General features: G+C 47.9%; 1 protein-coding gene across 1 annotated transcript in view; it reads right to left on the bottom strand.

Moving 5' to 3' along the window:
- The window catches only part of Slco2a1 (solute carrier organic anion transporter family member 2A1), an 80,295-nt gene extending 71,248 nt beyond the window's left edge, over positions 1-9,047 (bottom strand). The window contains exon 1 of the mRNA XM_051140760.1: positions 8,682-9,047. Coding sequence (XP_050996717.1) covers positions 8,682-8,777 — 96 coding nt within the window. The 5' untranslated portion in view covers positions 8,778-9,047. The remainder of the gene's footprint in view (positions 1-8,681) is intronic.
- Positions 9,048-20,164: the final 11,117 nt, after the last annotated feature.

Raw genomic sequence — 20,164 nt, 5'->3', positions numbered from 1 at the left:
ATTTTGATACAGAGTCTCTCACTGAACCTGGAACTTGTAGATTCAGTTGAGCTGGCTGGCCAGTGAACCTCAGGAATTATCCTTCCTCTGCCTCCTCAGCCCTGTGTCACTGCTCCCACAATATTACATGGGTGCTGGGCATCTGAACTCAGGTCCTCATGCTTGTATGGCTAATACCTTACAGACTGAGCCATCTCCTGCTTCCATAGAGAATTTATAAGCATAGATCTAAAATTCCAAGGGGAAAAGACATGCCAACGGCTGAGACCAGAAGGCAAGCTGGAGACACAGGTGCAGGGGATCTCATCCTCATTATCAAACGTGAGCTTGAAAATCTGCCCTAAGGCTGGGCATGCCTTTAATCCCAGCACTCTAGAGGCAGAGGCAAGCAGATCTCTGTGAGTTCAGGACAGCCAAGGCTACACAGGATGACAGCAAGCCATAGCGACAATGATTAAACTGTGGTAAGGGGAGAGCTGCAGTTACGTAGCAATGAAATGGAACGAAGAACCAATAGACCCATGTGAGAATGGCCAACTGGCTTTTGACAAGAGTTCAGAGACAATTTAGGAAAGAAGAGATGTGGTGTGAGAGCATCGAGAGGTTAAAAAAACCAAACCAAACCAACAACAACAAAAAACAAGACCTTGACCTAATCCTCATATCCACACAAAACAACTCAAAATGGAATAGATCTAATTGCAAAATGTCAGCCAGACATGGCAGCACACATGTGTTACCTCAGAGAATTGGAGATAGAAGCAAGCTGATTGGGGGTTCCAGGTCAGCCTCGGCTACATAACGAGTAGAGGGCAACCTGGCCTACAAGAGACTAACAAAAACAAAGGCATTAAGTTTAATTTTGACACATTGCTATAGAATTCAAATTTAAGATTATTCCTCACACACATCGTATATATTCCTACTCTACTATGAGGTATTGTGCCCATACAACTCAATTATAACACAAGGTTTACTTCTAATACTTTGAAAGCGCTATTGCAGGCTGTTTAGAATAAGTAAGTTGTATGAGTTAAGTTAGTTGATCAAATCATGGTCATGTCAATTCCTAGTCTATTCTTATCACAGGAATAAACATCCTAGGTTTAACAGATAGATATGATTCTATAGATAAGGTAAAAAATTTAGATAAGGTCTTCAAAAACCTCAGAGACCTACAGAATAGGGCATTTAAAGATTTTTTTTTTTTTTTTAAGATTATTTGACAATAAGACAGGTTAACTCCTGGCAACACCCAGCCTACCTCAAAGACGATGATGAGCATCAAACAAGCCACTGGGCAAGATGTCCTTGTTTTGGCCACAGACAGATTTCTGCCTAAAAATGGGCAAGCTTGGATGCAGGCAGAATCAACGACCAAACTCTGCCAAGACAGGGTAAGTAAATCCTCAATAGTTCCTGACTCACAAATATGTCTGTCAGATATACTGGGCCAGAAGGCTGAAGATGATGCTCCAAGTTTATAGAGAGTTTTGGGTGACTGTTGAGGCAGCAAACTGTCTCTGTCATTCTTCATTTTGGAAGCTGCTAATCTGCACTTCCTGTTTACTTAGGTATTCAATTTTTATTCCTTCTCAAGTCTCTGATGGGGTTGAAGACCAGATAGTTTAATTTTACAATTAAGCTTAGTTGTTTAGGGGTTAAGATGTCTTTAGGTCTAGATAGATATTTTCAGTTGATGGAGATGAGATATGATAGATAATGATTTACATTCAGAATTTTAGACTCACCAAGATAGGAAAGATGTTTTTAAGGTTACCAAATACAAATAGCCAAAACACTATGAATGTAACATTTATATAATTCCTGATTGTTTCATGGTTCTTCTTGCTGTATGTAGTTTATTGGATATATGTGTAATGATATAAATGTATATGTAAAAAAGAAAAAGAAAAAGAAAAACAAAGGCTGGGGTTGTATACAGGAATAACCAAGAAACCCTATCTCAAACGATGTGGGAGCCAAGGACCCGCACTTGAGGTCCTTCGACAGTTATGTGCTCACACATGAGCATGGGGAGACCGATAATTGAAATTCATCAAAATTAAGGATTTTCTCTATAAAATATTTTAAGTGATTCTTAAAAACGAACCTACAGATTGAAAGACAAATTTGCGGACCAAATAGCCAACACGGGGCTTGCAGCTGGCTCATGCAGAACACTCAAAACCATGCAACACTAAAGGAAAACGGCATGCACGGGCAACAAACACACGCCAAGAGCTTCAATCTTGACCTTGCCAGCCACGAGGCAAACACAAATTAAGGCACGGAGAGGTGCCCCTGGACACCTGTTAGACTTTTTACAAAAACGAGTGACAATATCAAATGCTGAACAGTCTGCCAAGTGGCTGGAACAGGTGTAAAGTGAGATGGCCATTACAGGAAATAGTTGGGGAGTTCCTTTTTTTTTTTTTTAAAGCATCATTATTCAACAACCACACCACCCAGCAACACTGCACGGCATTTACCCCAGAGAAATTACGAGCTGTGTTCACACAAAAGCCTGTACACAATCACTCTTGCAGGGTTATCTGAACTAGTCCCAAATGGGAAATAAGCCAAACGCCCTTCAGTAAATGGACATGTGTGAACGATGTATACTACATTGATACCTTGGCATAGTATTCAACAGTAGAAAGGAGCCAACTCTCGATCCATGTAACAGTCTAGGTGGAATGGAACCCAAATGCATTATTCTCAATGAAAACAGATGATTTTTCAAATGGTCACCTGTTCCATGACTCCACTGATAGAACATCCTTGAAACGATACATTCATAGAGGTGGAAACTAGATCAGTGCTGGGGGTTAGGGGCAACGATCAGATGATGAGGCCCTCAACAGGCTGGCACAAGGGACTTCTGCCATGGTGGGTAGTGAAACACTTCTGCATCCTCGGGTGGGTGGTGCCTGCACAAATCTGCATGTGATAAAACAGTGCAGGACTGTGCTGTATGTGCGTGAGATAGCTATGTCAATTTCCTGCTCTCGATATCCTTTGTAATTACCGTTCTTATGCAACATGGGTCCCTGAGAGGAAAGTGAGTGAGGGATACACAGCACTCTGAGACCAGCTTTGCCAAGAATCTGTCATTGTTTTGAACCGAAAAGTATTTTCTAAAAGACTCTAAACAAATCAAGTTGTGTCTGGTACTAAAAACGCAGGTGACTTTCTCATGGGGTCACTGTGAGGGAGCCCCACCCCACCCCACCCCAGCCCGGTCCCATAGTGACAGCTACCTGTGTAGGTCCTGTGGGCATGAGCAAGGGCAAACTCACCCTCCCCAATTTCTTCATAGCATGCCTGAGAAAACAAGGGTAAGATCTCTAGATACTATAGTCCGAGAACTGTAGACAGAAGACAAAACCCTCTACCCTGACACAGGGCTCTCTAGGGGACCCAGGAATGCCCCTAGCCTCTGAGTCTCCCTATCCTTGCCCTCTTGTGCCCCTCCCCCACCCCTACCCTCGGGATTAGGCACATAACAAACTCTGCATAACCAAATAGGCTGTCAGGAGGTGGTTAAAATCATGGCATAGGATAAAGCCACGCAAAGGCAGGAAGGTAGGATGAGGAGGGTGGAGTCAGAGGCCTTCTGACCTTCAGAAGGTGAAAAGAAGTCTGTTCCACCCCCCTAGCCCACCCCCTAGCCCAACAACCCAGGCTGGGTCTCCTAGCATGGCAAAAGAGATAGTCATGTCACAGTCAGGCAAAATGAAAGTAACTTGCTCTCATCTGTTCTGTGTTGGGAAGAGAAAAGCCGTGGAAGGTTTGGCACATCATCCCAGAGAGACCGCAGTGTTCTCTTTACCCGGTCCCTACCTTCGCCTGATAAACTTGCCAAGATGGAATCCTGAAAACAGAACAGGGCTCTGAACTCTAGAGAAATGCGCCCCCTGGAGGGAAGTGGGTGCAGCTTCGTTTGCTGTTCTCCCGTGCATGCAGAGGGTGTAGGGAGTACATTGGGAGTGTTTTCCTGGGGGTTGGGGGGGGTGGATTAGATTGCGGGCGAGCTGCCCTAGATTCTGGGAGCCAAGAAGTGACGCTCAAGATGCCTCCCCAGGGTTTAGGGGTCAAAGGCCTCCGAAGTTACAGACTCAGGCAAGAACAAGGTACTTTCCCCGTTAGTGCTCTCAGGCCGCTCAAACCCAGCCATGAGGTTGGCCTTTTTCCTCCTCTTTTCCCACAGTTCTTTTGCCTGGGGCGCCCCTCCACCTCACAGGGTGTGGCTTTTCCTCACGTTTGGCAGCCATCACCAGCAGACCCCTCCCGTAAAAGATAGCCTCCACTCAGCTCCAAATGGATGTTTCACTTAGGGAGCTTTGGATCGGTCTGAGGCTGCCAGATGTCAGGATCAGAGCCTGCCTCCTGCCAACACCCTCCTACCCTAGGATCTCTGAGGGAATCTGGGGTTTTTTTGTTTTTGTTTTTTCAATTTAACTTGGAGTCCTGGGGCTGTACAATGCTAGTTAACAGTGATTCTTTGAGCAGGTTCTCGGATTCCTAAACATCCTTTTGCAAAGCAGACCTCAGGAGATGTCTCTTACAGAAGTCGGTATGAAAATTCTCTCCAAATGGCTTGGAAGGTAACTCAGTGGTAGAATGCTTTCTTGTACGTGGCTCTGTATTCAGCTCTCAGCACCACAAAACAAACAGAAACAAAAACACTTCTAAAGGGATAAGGTGATGGCCTAACCTATAAAATACTTGCCTTGTAAGCAGGAAGTGGCTAGGTCCACCCTTGACACCTAAGTAATAATGTCATTACCTAAGGCCAGCGTGCTTTTGATTCTAGTACTAGATAGAGGCAGGAAGAGCCCCTGGGGGTTGCTGGCCAGTCAGCTGAGGCTAATCAGCGAGCTTCAGGCCAGTTAAGACTCTTTCTTAAAGGAGATGGAAGGTGTTCCTGAGACTGATAACATAGGTTGTCCTCTGGCCTTCACAGATCTGTGCACTTGTGAATACATGTGCGTGCACACACACACACACACACACACACACACGCACGCACGCACACACAGAGGCACACATGCTATATGAAGGCTACACAGAGAAAGCCTGGTTTTGGAAAACCTAAATAAATAAATAAGGAAATAAAATAAGTAAATAAGTAAATAAAAAATTCCCCCTAAGAGTTGCAAGGCTCTTTCATTGAGCCTAATGAAGACTGAAGAGGCAGGAGTTGATCAGCGTTGGGGATATCTGTCTGGGTACCCACTGTACCACTCCTGGATGTCTCCCAGGCCTGAAGATGGCCATGTTGTCAGCACTTACAGAACCAGAGTAGAAGGTGTGGTGCCGATGAGGGAGCCTAGTAGAACAGTGATTCTGCCCTCGGCTGCTCCTACCTGGCTCCTCACTCTGCCTTTCCCTTCCTGGTTCTATGAAGGCTTGATTTCCTTATCGGTGAGATAGGGGACAGAGCTGTAACGCAGATGAAATGTGGGTACAGGATTCTCAAGGCCTATATTCATAGAGCCCAGTCGCTGCTAGCTACTGTTATTTGTTATTATTTGGGTGTTATGATGAACACTATTAAATGTAGCTGTTAGCCAATAACTGTGCATTATGGGATTAGTGCAACAATGTGTCCTTCACTCCCCCCCCCTCCCAAGCAGGTCTCGTGTAACCCAAGCTGCCTCAGACTCACTATGCAGCCAGGGATAACCTGAGCCTCTAATTCTATCTTTACCTCCCAATGCTGAGATTACAGGACCACCATGCCCAATTTTTTCTTACTTTTTATTGTGTTTTTATTTGTATTAATCTTTTAAACATTTTTAAAAGATTTGTTTTTTATTTGACAATTTTTGTACGATTTGGGGTTTTCTTATTTTTATTGTGTACCTTTATCTTTTAAACATTTTTTTAAATTTGCATTTCACTTAACAATTTTTGTACAATATATTTTAATCATGTTCCCCCCTCAAATTCCTCCCAGATCCTCCCCACCTCTCTACCCATCCACCTTCATGTTCTTTCTTGATCTCTCTTAAAACACACACACACACACACACACACACACACACACACACACACACAGAGAGAGAGAGAGAGAGAGAGAGAGAGAGAGAGAGAGAGTAAAAAATGAAAATCAAAACAGACAAAAACAAAACAAAACACACCAAAAGCCAATAAGCCAAAAATGCCCGAACTAAACAAAAGTCCCATAACAAACAAACCAACCAAACAAGCAAGCAAACATGGACTCTCTTTTGCGGCGGCCAACTACTCCGGGACATGGGGTCTGCCCTGAAGTGTGGTCCATATTCAGAGAGAACTCTATTGGAGAAAACTCATTTCCCTTTGCTGGTACCTATCAATTGCAGATAGCATTTTGGTTAGAGGTGGGGCCCACTCCTCCCTCTCCATTCCGGGACCCATCTGACTTGAGCCTGTGCAGGTCCATGATATGGGGCCAAGGATGGAACCAGGGCTTCGTGTAAGCTGGGCTAGCTCTGAAACAAGAGCTCCTTAAACGATGCTGGAAAACAGTCTTGTTTATGGAAGTGACAAGTGATCTCAATTGGCCCTCACCTTGGGAAGACCCTTTTCGACTCTTACCTCAGGTAAGTCTTACTGAGCTGTGTGGGTGGGAACTGTTCGTGACTCTGGAAAGGACAGCAGAGGCCCATGAGAGATGAGCCAGATGTCCTGAATGACCCCGGAAGTGAGTGGCTGGAGCAGGCCGAGGATCTACGCATCTGTACCCTCAGGCTTTACTCCTCCCCTGAACCATGTGGAACTCGGGTTTACAGTAACATCTGCTAGTCCATCCCGGTGACAAAGATCCTAACAAAATGACGAGTCCTTGGGCTGGCTATCCCTGGTCACCTTCCCTCATGTCACTTGGGCCACCTTTTCCCCTACTGGGAACCTATAAGGTAATCACCCAGCCTGTTGTGAAGAGGAGAAAAGCCCCAGGCATAGCTTTTTCAGGAAGGAAACATTTAGCTAGGATTCTCCGCTCTAGGTGTACCTGGGGTCTCTTGGGTAAACCTGGCTTTGGGTCAGAGCAAAGCCAAGGTGGGGGTCTCAGCAAACTTCCTGCCTCTGATGCCTATCACCCACTAACCAAGGAGCTGTTTACCCAGAATCAAGGAACACTCTTGACTGATAAGAGCTCTTAAACTCCCTTTAGAGGCCAGCTGGCCTGGGTCCCGGTCTCAGGCATGAATCTCAGGCATATGAACAGGGCTTTTTAAATCTTACTTTTATATACTTTTAAAGACATGGCTGCCATCCACTTGTTTTTAGAGATTAGAGGTGGCTCATTCTTGTCCCCCTCACTGTCAGGAATCTTGGGGACAGCCACCTCTCCTCCCATTCTTGGGGAAAATGAGAGAGTCCTCCCTCCTTCCCATCTGTCACAGCCCCATTCCTTTGTGACCACCCATCCCTTGCACACACCCTTTCCTTCTAATTCCTAAGTTAAAAAGAAATCACCACAATTCTCCAGGTCCCTCTGAACTGGTAAAGTCAAAACAATATGTGGTATTCTCACCCGGGTCTGGCTAACGGGGAGATTTGAGGACTGTCTTCAATTACCTCCAACTTTCTGTGTTAGTAATATTCCAATAGGAAATCGATACAACCTTTTTAGGCTGTGGTGGTGAGAGGGGGGCTGTGGTGGTGAGGGGGGGGTGGCTGTGGTGGAGCAGGGATCCCCACAGGGAACTCCAGTTCCACTGGTAACAGCCCAAGGTAAACCATAGAAGTGGCATCCACTCTGACCTCCGAGTCTCTCTCTGTTAGATGCGCTTAGCCTGCCCACAGTGCCCCAGTCCTCCCATGTTAGGTCTGGGTACAGCATACTTGTAGCATTTGTTACATCTAAGATCGGAACGCGGGAAATAATCTCTCAGCTTCATACTCTTGCCTGACTGTTGCTTCCTACTGCCCATGGGGTTATCTAGCCCTTCCAAGGCGCTAGCTCCTTCAGGAACCTCTCCCCCCAAATGCTGGGAAAGATATGGGAAAAAGGACCCCACTTCTGACCCTTCTCAAAGAAGGTGTTCTCATCCTAAGAGTTTCCAACACCCCATTTTTCTTCCCTAATTTCCCATAACGCTCAGGCCACAGGCACCTCCTATGACATTTCTTAATAGACCTAGAGTGCACGCTGTTTTCTTGAGGCCATTTCGAGACCAGGAGAGTTGGGCAATTCTCAAACCGGCTGGGAGCTCGGTGGCCAGGTAGCAATACTACTGCAAAGATGAAAACCCAGCCAAGGAACACAGGCTTCTGCTATCCACCTGGGACAACCTGCTTGCGCTCTGACTTGCGGCATCTCAGGATGCCTACACCATGTTGCCTACACGGAGCGGGCCAAGCTCCTCTGCATCCACTCATTAAAGAAGAGCACACACAGCAGAGACCCAAAAGAAATTCCCTGGAGGTGTTCTTTCCCCATGAAAGAACAGGACAGCTCTCTCTATCCTTCAGGTTCGTATGGCCAGGACATGGCACATGCAGGAGCGTGCGCACCACACAGAGAGGGGGAGGGGAGGAAGAGACCCTCTCACAAGCCAGGCCAGGCCCCTAGGATGTGGCGACCTGCACAATAAGGGAGCCTGGTTCACCCAGAGCTCCCAGACTGGCCTCATCAACGGCCTAGCTTGCGTTGCCCTCTTGCCCCTCCCCCGAACTCTACTTACCTTAATGTTGCGGAAGATCGAGCGGGAGCAGCGTGTGGCTGGGACCGAAGAGGTGTCGCTACCCTGGCGAGCTCCGGGCTTGGGCAGGAGCCCCATTGTGACAGAGGCAACGTCCCCTGGCCGGGCCGAGGCTGTAGCGACAGACAGGGGGTCAGATTCTACAGGACTCTGAGGCTTCGGGCTGCTGTAGCGGTAGCTGGGCGATGGGGAGCGCGGCGCGCGGACTGAGCCAGAGAGTGAGCGCCTAAAAGTTTTTATAAGTGGTGGCTGATGATGAAACGCGCTCTCCCTCCTCCCTCTCTTCCTCGGGTGTCAGAGGTGCTGCAAGCCTCCGCCCAGCCGCTGCTGCCTCCCCAGGCAGGTGTCTTGGGCCCTTGGCGTCGCTGCTGCGGAAGCCCAGAGGCTCTAGGACTCGACCTGGGTGAGCCCTGGCTGCCTAGGAAGTAGAGTGCGGGGGAGAGAAGGCGTGACCGCGGATGGAGGAGACAGAAGGCTGCAGGCCAATGCAGAGACCTGGAACTTCGTGGAATAGAGTGTAGGCGCAGCACTAAGGAAGAGGTGGGGAGCTAGAAGGGACCCGAGGGGCGCGGGGTCTCCAGGTGGTGGAAAAGAGAGAGGAGTCTCCGTGGCTCTTGGGACTGTCCAGCGCCAGACTTTGCCTCTGCGAGTCTGTACTCGCTCCGCAAACCTGGGCTCTCGGTTCCGGTGATGGCTTTGAGACTCGCCGTCCAAGCTCTGTTTTGTGCTGAGGACTGATTTATATTTAAACTGCTCTTTGCGCTGCAGAGGAGGGTGGGAAGGCGTAACAAGGTGGAGAGGTGGGGGCCGCCCCAGGGCTGGGCTCGAACTCACTGGAACCGAGCCAAGGTAAACTGCAGGCGTTGTCGAGTGTCAGCGGGTCTGGCCTGGAGTACTGGGGGGGTTGGGACAAAGGGAAGCGCTGGTCGAACAAGAATGCCCCTGTGCTGACCTCTTCAAAGCTAGATAGAGTGAGCAAGATTTTTCCTCTCCTGGACTTGGATCTTAGAGAGAGAAAGAAGGTGAGCCTTTTTCAGGAAAAGCCAAAAGATCCAGCCTGGGTGAAGGATGGAGCACACTGCCTTGTATCTACCGAAGGCCAGATGCCTTTCCAATTCCTGTCTGGCCTGGGGATCTGGAGACGGCTCCCTATGCACCCGCAGGCCAAGGACTCTGGACACAACAATGTGCAGAGGCTGTTGGACAGTGGACAATTTCTGGTTGCTTTGTCACCTGCAGAGAGGTATGTGCAGACAGGCTTTCCAGGCCCACAGCAAGATTGATCACCGTTCTGTCCCTGGTAAAGTAAAACACAGAGATGGCTGATCAGAGTTCGAGGTGACACTCAGTGGACACTGGGCACAGATGGCCACACCCATGGAGGGAGGTGACCGATGCTTTGCTGGACCACCAGCATTAGATCTAAGGGCTAGATGCTCTGATGATCTGGACTTTGCAGGTGAGGATGCTAGTGAGGTCAATTAGAAGGAGACCAGAGGAATGGGTGGAGGCCAGAGGACAGGTCTGGATGTTTCTCAGATGTCATCCATCTTGCTTTTGAAACGGGACTCACTGGCCTAGTGTTCACCTGGGGCTGGCCAGCAAGGCACTGGGATCCACCTGTCTCTGCCTCCCCAGGCCGGCGACTATAAGTGCATGCTGCCATGGCTTGTCACTTCACACTGTGGCCTCTGTGAACAGAATATTCTTCCTCAACATCTGGCCTTCCCATGCTCTTCTAGCAGACTCCCCCAGGGAGAAGCCACCTCTCCTGTGTCTGTGTTGTCCTGCTCCTTTAACTTTGCCTTCTGCCTGGTATCAGGGCCAGTGTGTCACCTCCAAAGGAAATGTTTATTCAGAAATGTTATCAGTAGAGTTCGGCTAAGTGCGGTTGAGCCCAACTACAGTGATTTCAATGAGACCTATTTGTCTGTGTATGAACTGATGACATGGACACTCTGTGGTGTGGTTGAGGGGAAAGGTTTTTTTGTGTGTGTGTGTTTGTTTTGTTTTGTTTTGTTGTAGATGTAAGGGAGAAAAGCAGCCAAAGGCACCTGGCAAAGTTCAGAGCAGAGAAAGTAGTAGATTGAACATGGTCAGCTAAGTAGACCCAGTCATGAGAGAAGCAGGGGCAGAGCAGAAACCTAGGGGTGGGGGTGCTGAGAGAGGAAGATAAAAGGAATGAGATGGGTGGGGGGAAGCAAAAACACGAAGCATGGCTGAAACAGCAGGGCTATAAGCAGAAGAGGAGCTGGCTTTTGTCTAACCACCAGGATCTGGAGGGATGAACTCCCTTTAAATCCAACAGTCTGTCATATGAGGACATTTGCCGGTATGTCATCAGAGGGTCATGACCCAACTCCCTCAGAGTTCCTTAGTTTGTGGCTCCCATGACTAGAGCGAGCCCATTGTCACAAGCTGGCTGCTCCTCCTCCAGCTTCTTCTCTTTATTTCAAGAAAGAAGTGGAAGATGGGAAGCCGGAAGGGGCCAGGCTCACTGCAGAGAAGCAACCTTCGTCGCATGCACAGACTTTGCCTTATGTCTTGCTGGCTGGACCGCAACGTAACCCCCTCCTGCAGAGGACACTAAAAAATAAGCTTCCTCTTCTTTGGGGGTGGGAGAGGGGGGCAAGGGGGAGTTGTAAAATTGGGATTCAGTTAGGAAAAATCAGAGAAATGATGTCATATTGTCAACACTCAGTGTCTCCATGTAGACTCATCCATGTCCCTTTCCATCCCTTGATTTCAGGAAGCATTTTCTAGTGCTAAATAACACAAGAGCCCAACCCCCAATGCGTGGCGGCAGGCCCAGACTGCCAAGCCATTCTGTCTCCATAGAGAGAGTGGAGAGAGGCCTCCATGTGTCACAGAGCATCTGCGCTCGGGAGCTGTGTAGAGGAGAGGGGCTCCAATTCACCCAGGACAGCAGGAGGGCCTGTCTGAAGAAAGGACTGTTGAGGACAGCCCTAAGCATGAGGGTGAGGAGGAGGGATAGAGGAAAAGAGGGTACATCTGCTCCCTGGTGTCATTCTGGCTAGGATACAAAGACAGGGACAGCAGGACTACCTGAGGCTGAGGAGAGACTGGAAAATTGAGTGGCGTGCTAAGAATGGAGACGTTATTCCCAGAGTGCAGGAACAACCACTGAAGCCAAGTAGCAGAGGCTCTGAGCTGATTTGCATTTCCCATGAGCCTCTATGGCAGCCAGATCAGTGAAGAGAGAGAAAAGAGGCGGGGGTGGAGGTGGGGGGGGGGGGTGGGAGTCAGTGGTGTCCTGTGGATTCACTTTGAGTTCACCCATCTTGGACTACTTCTAAAGATGGGCAGCTGGACTCTAAATGTTTATCCTTATGCCCACAGGTATGTGTAGCTCTCATCGTTCGTCAAATAAACTTAATCTTTGCAGCAGATGGACACCATTACAGAAAACCACAGCCGGTCGAAGTACAGAGAATAAGTGATGGTTGGGGGTGTGTGTGTGGGTATTAAGCCCCAGTGGATCCATCTGCGACATTTGGAAGATGTGGTGGAGAGCTTAATTCTAAGAGCCAGAGGACCAGGGAATCTTGACACCCAACAATATGGCTGCCTAAACAAGACCTGAACACAGACAACAGCAGCAGACATGCTAACACAGATAGAGGAAATCTCACAGGGTACCACCCACAGACAAGGACCTATAGGCAACTAAAGAATGCTGAGACTGGGAGAAACCGCCTTCCCCAAGGGTGAGCCGCATACCTGGCTATGCAGTACCAAGTGCTCAGCCCTGAAATTATGTACACACAAGTGACACAAAATGGGTTGAGCAGGTTGGATTTATATATTTAGGGGTGTGTATGTGTGTGTGTGTGTGTGTGTGTGTGTGTGTGTGTGTGTGTGTGTGTGTAACAACAAAAAGAGGAAGCAGAGAAGGATGTAGGATGAGTTGAATGGGAGTAAAAGGAAGAGGGAAAAATAATATAATTATATTTTAATTTTGTTTGTTTAAAATGATACTTTTGGTAAGTGGCTATGCAGACTCAGTGTCCAGGATAGGCACAGAAGTCAAGAGAAGATAGAGGTGATATTAACCTTCCAGAAGAGATGAAGTCTCCCAGTGAGAGGGGTGTGGAGATGGGGTGTGCAGAAAAGATGGCAGAAACATCTGTAATAGACCGAGGGATGAAACCAGAGAGGAGGGAGTACAGCAGGGGAGAGAACGGAGGGGAGAGACCAGAGATCATGTTCAAAGAGGAAGATGAGAGCTTGTCCATGCTGTGGACAGTGTTTGAATGACCTGAGGGGCATCTACTGGGCTGGCCAGGTCCTGCACCGAGGACCCGAGCAAGAATGTTTTTAATGGGTGTTACGGTCAAAGGCCAGATTCTGTGGGCCCAGTGTTGCTGACTTTAAAAAAAAAAAAAATCACAGGTCACAGCTGGGACAATATGCGTGATGACTAAAGGCGCAAGCAAGATTCTGACTTCATACCAGCTCTGCTACCTCAGTAGCTTTCTGAATCTTTAAGGAGTCCCATGGGGCTGTCATGAAGTGTATGAGACAGCAGACAACTCGGACCATTGCTCTGGTACCTGGTGGCGCTGATGTTAGTGTCTTCCTCCAACTCAGCTGTGGGTTTCTTGAGAGCAAAGGTTCTATGTCAATTCCCCTTGTACCTCCTACTTGGTCAGAATGAAAGATGTTATTTGATGGCCTGGCAGGTGGCTCAGTGGGTGAGTGCTCACCATACAAGCATAAGGACCTGGGTTCAAATCCAAGCAACCATGTAGGAAGGAAAGCTGGACACATGCATCATATTCAGCTATGAAATTCTTAAAGAATTATTCAAAATCTATTTTTAAAAGGCTTCCCACAGCAGCACGCACCTGTAGCCCCAACGTTGGAAGGCAGAGACAAGAGAATCCTGCGGCTTGCTGGTTAGACAGTCCAGCCAAGTGGGTAGGAAGCTTCAAGTTCCATGAGAGACCCTGTCTCAAAATATAAGGTAGGGTACACTTGAGGGAAAACTTGGGGTTAACCTCTGGCTTCCACATAGACATGTACACGTACACATACACACACACACACACACACACACACACACACACACACACACACACATTAAATTGAAGTGACACCCAAAGATCCCAGCAAATGAGAAATGACTTCCTAATTCCTAAAGGCCCTAGCCGTTGCTCACAGTCAGTCCCTAGAGACACAGACTGTTCCCACTGGTGACTGGCTATGGACTTGGTGGGTGTGTCAATCCATGGGCTATGGGATTCATCCCAGCCATAGCTGATGAACTTCTTTTGGACACTTGTGCCTGAGTGTGATCATGGATTCACTCTGGCTGGTGGCTCCCTGGTGGCACACTCGTACAAGAATAGGGCTCCTGGGTTCTCTGTTGAATGTCTCTCCCTAGTTTGGAGAAGCTCTCCTATGCCAAGGATTCTTGCTCTCCGTCACCCGTGCACAACCTGCTCTCTTTGCAGGGCAACCTATGACTATTTTGTATTTTTGTGTATATGTTTTATTATCCTAACCACTTTTTATTTATTCTTACACACACACACACACACACACACACACACACACACACACACATACACACACACACACACATTTTGGTCATATCTCCCCATCTCCCATTAGCTTCTCTAAACCCTTTTTGTTCCCACCAAGCCCCTCCCCTTTTTGTTCCCACCAAGCCCCTCCCCTTCTTGCTCCCACCAAGCCCCTCCTACTTTCACATCTTTCTTTCTGGTGTTGTGTTGCTATTTCGTTTTGGTTTTCTGTGACCTACTGCATTTAATTAGGGTTGCCTGCATGAGCATGGGTGGGGAGTTATTTACTTGAGCAAGGACAACCTACCAGTGGCTAGACCACTGAGGAATATGACGCCCTCTGCCTCAGCAACCATTAATTGCCTATGGTTCCTCAGGGAGGGGTGGGGCCTATGAGCCCCTCCCTTGTCCATTAGTGGAATGTGGATGGACCCAGTAGCCATCTTGGAGGTACTGGGAGGTAGCCACTGCTGCTTTGAGTTCACGATGCAAAAGCCATGTCTTGTGCAGAAGGCAGCATTTCATGGTACTCCCTCTCACCCTCGGCTTTTACATCCTTTCCTCTCTCCTTCCTGCGATGTTCTTAGAGCTTTGGACAGAGTGATGTAGAGGTCCTGCTTAGTGCTTGGCAATCAACGGTCACTTATTTTCAGCACTTTGACCATTTGAGTCTCTACATTACTCACCACTCACTGCAAGCAGACACTTCTCTGACTGAGGCTGAGAATAGCACTGGTTTATGGTAGAAACATCAATATTTAGAAGGGAGTTTGATACCATGTACATCTAGCAAAACAACAGTAGCAAGGTTCCCCTCAGGGGCCTATGGCTTCCCCAGCCATGGGCTTCTGACCAGATTTACAGTATCTGGTTTGAATTCCTCCTGTGGAACAGGCCTACAAGCCAATAAGAAAGTGGTTGGTTACTACTACAATAATCATGCCACTATTGGTTGGTGGTGTAGCTCTCAAGATTCACAGATAAGACCATTAGTGGCTTTCCTTTTCCAGCTGCCTGCACAGCACTTACAGTACCTTTTAGCACTATGAGGACTAGCTGGCAGGGTTGACACTCCCAGTTCAGTTTCAGATTGATTTCTCTATGTCCTGCAATACGGTATTTTCAGTAATATGGTCTTGTTATCTAGTTCTGGTAGGCAATCACAGACAATAGCAATAGCTGGAATTATTTTGAGGGTGCTTGGGTCATCCCTGGACAACTCATGGAGAGATATCCTACACTATTAACACATAATTCCAACAGTCAGTGTTCAACGATGCCAATTCGTTTAATCCTCTAAACAATCCAGTGAAAGATAATGCTTTTATTAGTTCTGGTTTACATTTGAAGAAACTGAGGTAAGAGGACTAGAGAGATGGTTTAGTGGTTAGGTGTGAGTACAGCTTTTTGCAGAGGCCTGGAGTTCAGTTCCTAGCACCCATGTTAGATGGCTCACAACTGCCTGTAACTAAAGCTCTGGGAGATCTGGCACCCCCTTCTGGCCTCCATGGGCATCTACACTTACATGCACATGCACACATAAACACACACATACACAAACAAACACACATACACATAATGAACAATAACTTTTTTTTAAAGAAAAACTAAGGCACAGAGAGATTCAATAACTTGGTCAGTCACAGAGCTAGTAAGTGATGAAGACTAGAAAGAATCACAACAGCAGGTACAGAGTCTAAGCACCTGGGGACTCTTGCACACTCAAGTTTTTACCATATGTATACATGATAGAGGCTTTTCTTTCTAATCTCATGAATGGCTGTGCTGGCACACAGGAGTTATTCAACCAACTACTGGGGTTGAATGATAGAAATGTCTTCAGTGTGCTTATTGTATTTTCTTTTCCTCTCAAGCACTTTGTCTTAGGGCTGAAAGCCAGGTCCTCTGCAGAGCTGGCATAATCTCTCTCCAAGTTCCTGTGGAGAGCATGGGAGTCTCCACACCAGCCTCAAATTCCATTCCTCCTCTAGGGAGCCTAGGGCCTGTCTATACACAAGACAGACAGACAGACACAGACACACACACACACATACACACACACACACACACACATACACACACACACACACACACTGCTTTGACAGGTTTCCTTACAGTTCTATCAGTACTCCTGCCTTCTCCTCCTGTTCTTATGTCTTTGCATTCCATCCACAGCAGAGTCAAGCCCCGAAAGTCCTCATGAGGAGACCTGGGGATCCTGGCCACTTCATGGATTTCCTATAAACACATAGATCAACACCAGGCCTCTCTGCAGCAGGTGTCCTGCCTGTGCCGTGTACCCTGTACCCTGGATCTAGGTCTGGGCCCCTCTCTCCTCACACCTTTGTTCTTCAGTCATTCCTTAGCTCCCACAGTGTCTTTCCTCCTTATTTGTCTAGATCTGTGGTGTCCTCAATTCCCAGAAGGGCCTCAGGCTCCTTGTCTCCCCCCATTCCACTAATGGACAAGGGAGGGTCTGAGCCCCATAGTACCAAGCCCTGATCTTCTCACCTCTGAAAGGGAGCAGAGCCCTGCCTTGCCATTTGATACATCCTCACTGCCTTGCTTAGATTAGACTTCCTACCAGGTGGCTTGTCAGCCTTCGGGCCAGGGACCAAATGCAAACACAGGATGCCACTGGTAGGGCACAAAGCTGGGTGGATCCAATGTGCACCCACCTCTCCGGCCCCTCAAGCACCAGGGTTGCCAGGAGACATACTTGCTGCCCGTCTTTGTTCCCCGCTGAACACAGAAAGGGCCCTGAGTGCTGGGACTGGACAGGGGTTTCCAGCCTCTTCTCAGAGCTGTGACAGGTTTTGCTGTTCCAACCTCTTCCTGTCCCAAGTCCTGGCTCCACCCACCACCTGCTCTGCCACCCACTCTGCTCCTTTCATGGGGCACTTCAACTGAGCCTGGGACTGTAATACACCTTGGACCATGTCTGTGAAGGGGAGGTGAGTCACCTGATGAGGTCACCAAAGGCCAGCCTCCTCCCATGTTTGTGGTCATGAGGACTGAGTGCCCGAGGGTGTGGTTCTTTGCATGGACTTTTGAAAGAAAATGCTTACTGTGTTAGGGCACAGCTGGCAGGAGAAGCAAGTGACCAGGGAAGACTCTGTCCACATCACAAACCAACACGGGCTGCTGGACTTCCTGCTCCGAGAACTTCTTTCCAGTCACAGTGGGATTGGTGCTCTATGAAGTACATGGCTGCTATCTGTCCCTCAAACTTTTCTCTCTTTTGATGAAAGCACTCCCTGACCTTTCTTGGGACCACCACCCTCAACCACTCACAGGTTAGGAGGTATAGGTGAGCGCCCACTGAGGAAGGAGGATGTGGGCCAGGCCTAGCCACTTGGGCCTCTGCTGGAACAATCAGGCCAATATATGCTTTCTCTTGTGGCTGTCAACAGTGGGGGGGGGGGGTACTGTTGTCAGTTTGAAGGTCTCAGAAGGACTAGAAAGAATGTTCCCTAGGATTAGTTGACCAGAACTGTAGGTGGGTAGGACAGCCATCACTGAGGCCTGTGGCCATATCCTTCAGGCTCCGTGTCCCTCATGGGTCACTGCATCTGGACTTTGTGATTCCATGAGCTAATAAATGATCTTCTTTATGGTTTAAGTTTTGTTGGGCTGGATTTCCTGTTGCTGGCTTCCGAAGGTGCTGGTGAATCTAATAACCCAAGACTTGGACTGAGCAGGTCGCTCACATGCCTGGCAGCTACCCTGTGAGATAGGTTGTTGATCTCATTTCAAAGAAGTGAAAGGGAGGCTAGAGAGGCCAAGGGCTGGCTCTCAGGTCTTCTGTGTGCAGACACTGCCCCTCTTAGGTTCACATTGCAGAGCCACTAGACCCTGCTGTGTTCAAGCCCTCATGGCAGAGTGGTTGCCAGGGCAGAGGCAAGACTTCTAAGCCCCTGGGGAAGAATGGCTCCAAAGCATACAGAGACACACAGATCCATGGGCTATCTGCAGTACTAAAGCTGCAGAAAAAGTTAAAATAATAAAGAAAACATCTATATCATGACATCAAATAAAAAGGTTAATTTGGGTGGGCAAGATGGCTCACTGTGTAAACGTGTTGCCACCAAGTTTGAGGACCTGAGTGCAGTCACTGGGAACCACATGATAGAAGGCGAGAACAAACTCCCCAACTTCTCTTCATAACTACACACACACACACACACACACACACACACACACACACACACACACATACACACACACACTGAATTGAAAACTGATTTTAAAAATTAAAGATTATATATTCTATATATAATAATTATTTGTAATTTTAAAATGTAGTGACAGGTAGATACTGCTGCTGCTGCTGCTGCTGCTGCTCTGTGTGTGTGTGTGTGTGTGTGTGTGTGTGTGTGTGTGTGTGTGTGTGTGTGTGTAATCCCAGCATTAGTGAGGAAGAGACGGGCAGATCCCTGGAGCTCATTAGCCAGGCAGCCTAATTAAATTGATGAGCTCCAGGTCCATCAAGAGAAACTATCTTTAAAAAATCCAGTGGAGAATGATGGAAGAAGACACCCAACATTGACCTCTGGTTTTCATATAGCCATGTACACATGAATGCATGTGTATTCATACCACACACATGCTAGTAAATACGATATCATACTAAAAGAACATACAATGAAATATTAATAAATATTATCATTGTATTAGTGGACATGTGTTCCCGTATAATTTCATTTTTCTATATCTTTTGAATTTTAGAAGTACTGCTTTATAATGAAACAAACATAATAGGCTTTGTTAAAAAGAACTGGAAGAAGATGAGGATGATTTGAAGGAGGAGAAGATGGAGGAGGAGGAGGAGCCACAGTTTTCTGTGCACCCAGTTTTGGAATGGAAATCCATCACCAGGAATCCCACATGCAGATCGGAGCAAGGAGGACACGCTGGGTCCTGTCATGCCTTGATCTCCCCTTTGTGGTTTTGGGGGACTCCCAGCTCCTCTCTGTTACTGTTGAACACAATGAGAAGTCACACAGTTACCTTTCAAGTTGATAGGGCTCCAGTCACTGGGACTGTCAACCCTCACATTTATTCCCTGCCCTGGATGTGCCCACCCTCTGAGAGCAAGTAGTAAATGGCCAGGAGCTCCTGTTAGCTCCCCATAGCTACTCTGTTGTTTACTTCCTTCCACCAAGCTGCTGAGAAGCCCCAGGGCCTTGTGTCCTTTATACAGGGGAGAACCCGCAGGCTGGAAGAAGCTAGCTCTAGGATCTGCCTCACTGGGCCAGTGGGAGGCAGGGTTGGAACTCAAGCTGCGATCTGGCCTATTCCAAAGTCCAAGCCACTGGCCACACTGTGACATTACCTCTCTTCTAGAACATTCCTGGGCGACATGTTTATTTGTTCCTTTCACAAATATTTGCTGAGCACCAGCTATGCACATAACATGATTCTTGATTGCGCAGGAGACAGGGAGGGACTCCAGAACGGCAGTCCATCCTAGCAGCTCAGAACAGACAAAGGGAAGTGCACGTGCCCCACGGGGGACTCAGGAACATCTCACAGGCCACATGCAGAGTACATCATAACTTCTACCTATAGCCCGTTTCAGTGTCATAATGGCCCATCTCTGCTTCTCATAAACTTTATGACAACATAATGTCGGATTACCTGTACATGAGACATGTCTGACAAATCTCATAACCTATCTCATTCCATGAGCTCAGCTGCCACCTGCTGCTAAGTGACTCCCAGACAACTGCCCAGCCTTATACCCTATGGCGGTCAACATCTATTGCTGCCTAGACAGGACCTAGAACTGCCCAGGAGGCAACACTCCAGACACACCTGGGAGGGATTGTCTAGACGAGGTTAGCCTCTGGGCATGCCGGGGAGGAAATGCAGTGCTTGGATTCATTGGGATGGGATGAGCCACACACAGGAAGT

The sequence above is a fragment of the Acomys russatus genome, chromosome 32 (assembly GCF_903995435.1).
Source record: "Acomys russatus chromosome 32, mAcoRus1.1, whole genome shotgun sequence".
NCBI classification, from domain to species: domain Eukaryota; kingdom Metazoa; phylum Chordata; class Mammalia; order Rodentia; family Muridae; genus Acomys; species Acomys russatus.
The sequence above is the reverse complement of the archived record's forward strand: the minus strand, read 5'-3'. Positions and strand labels throughout refer to the sequence as shown.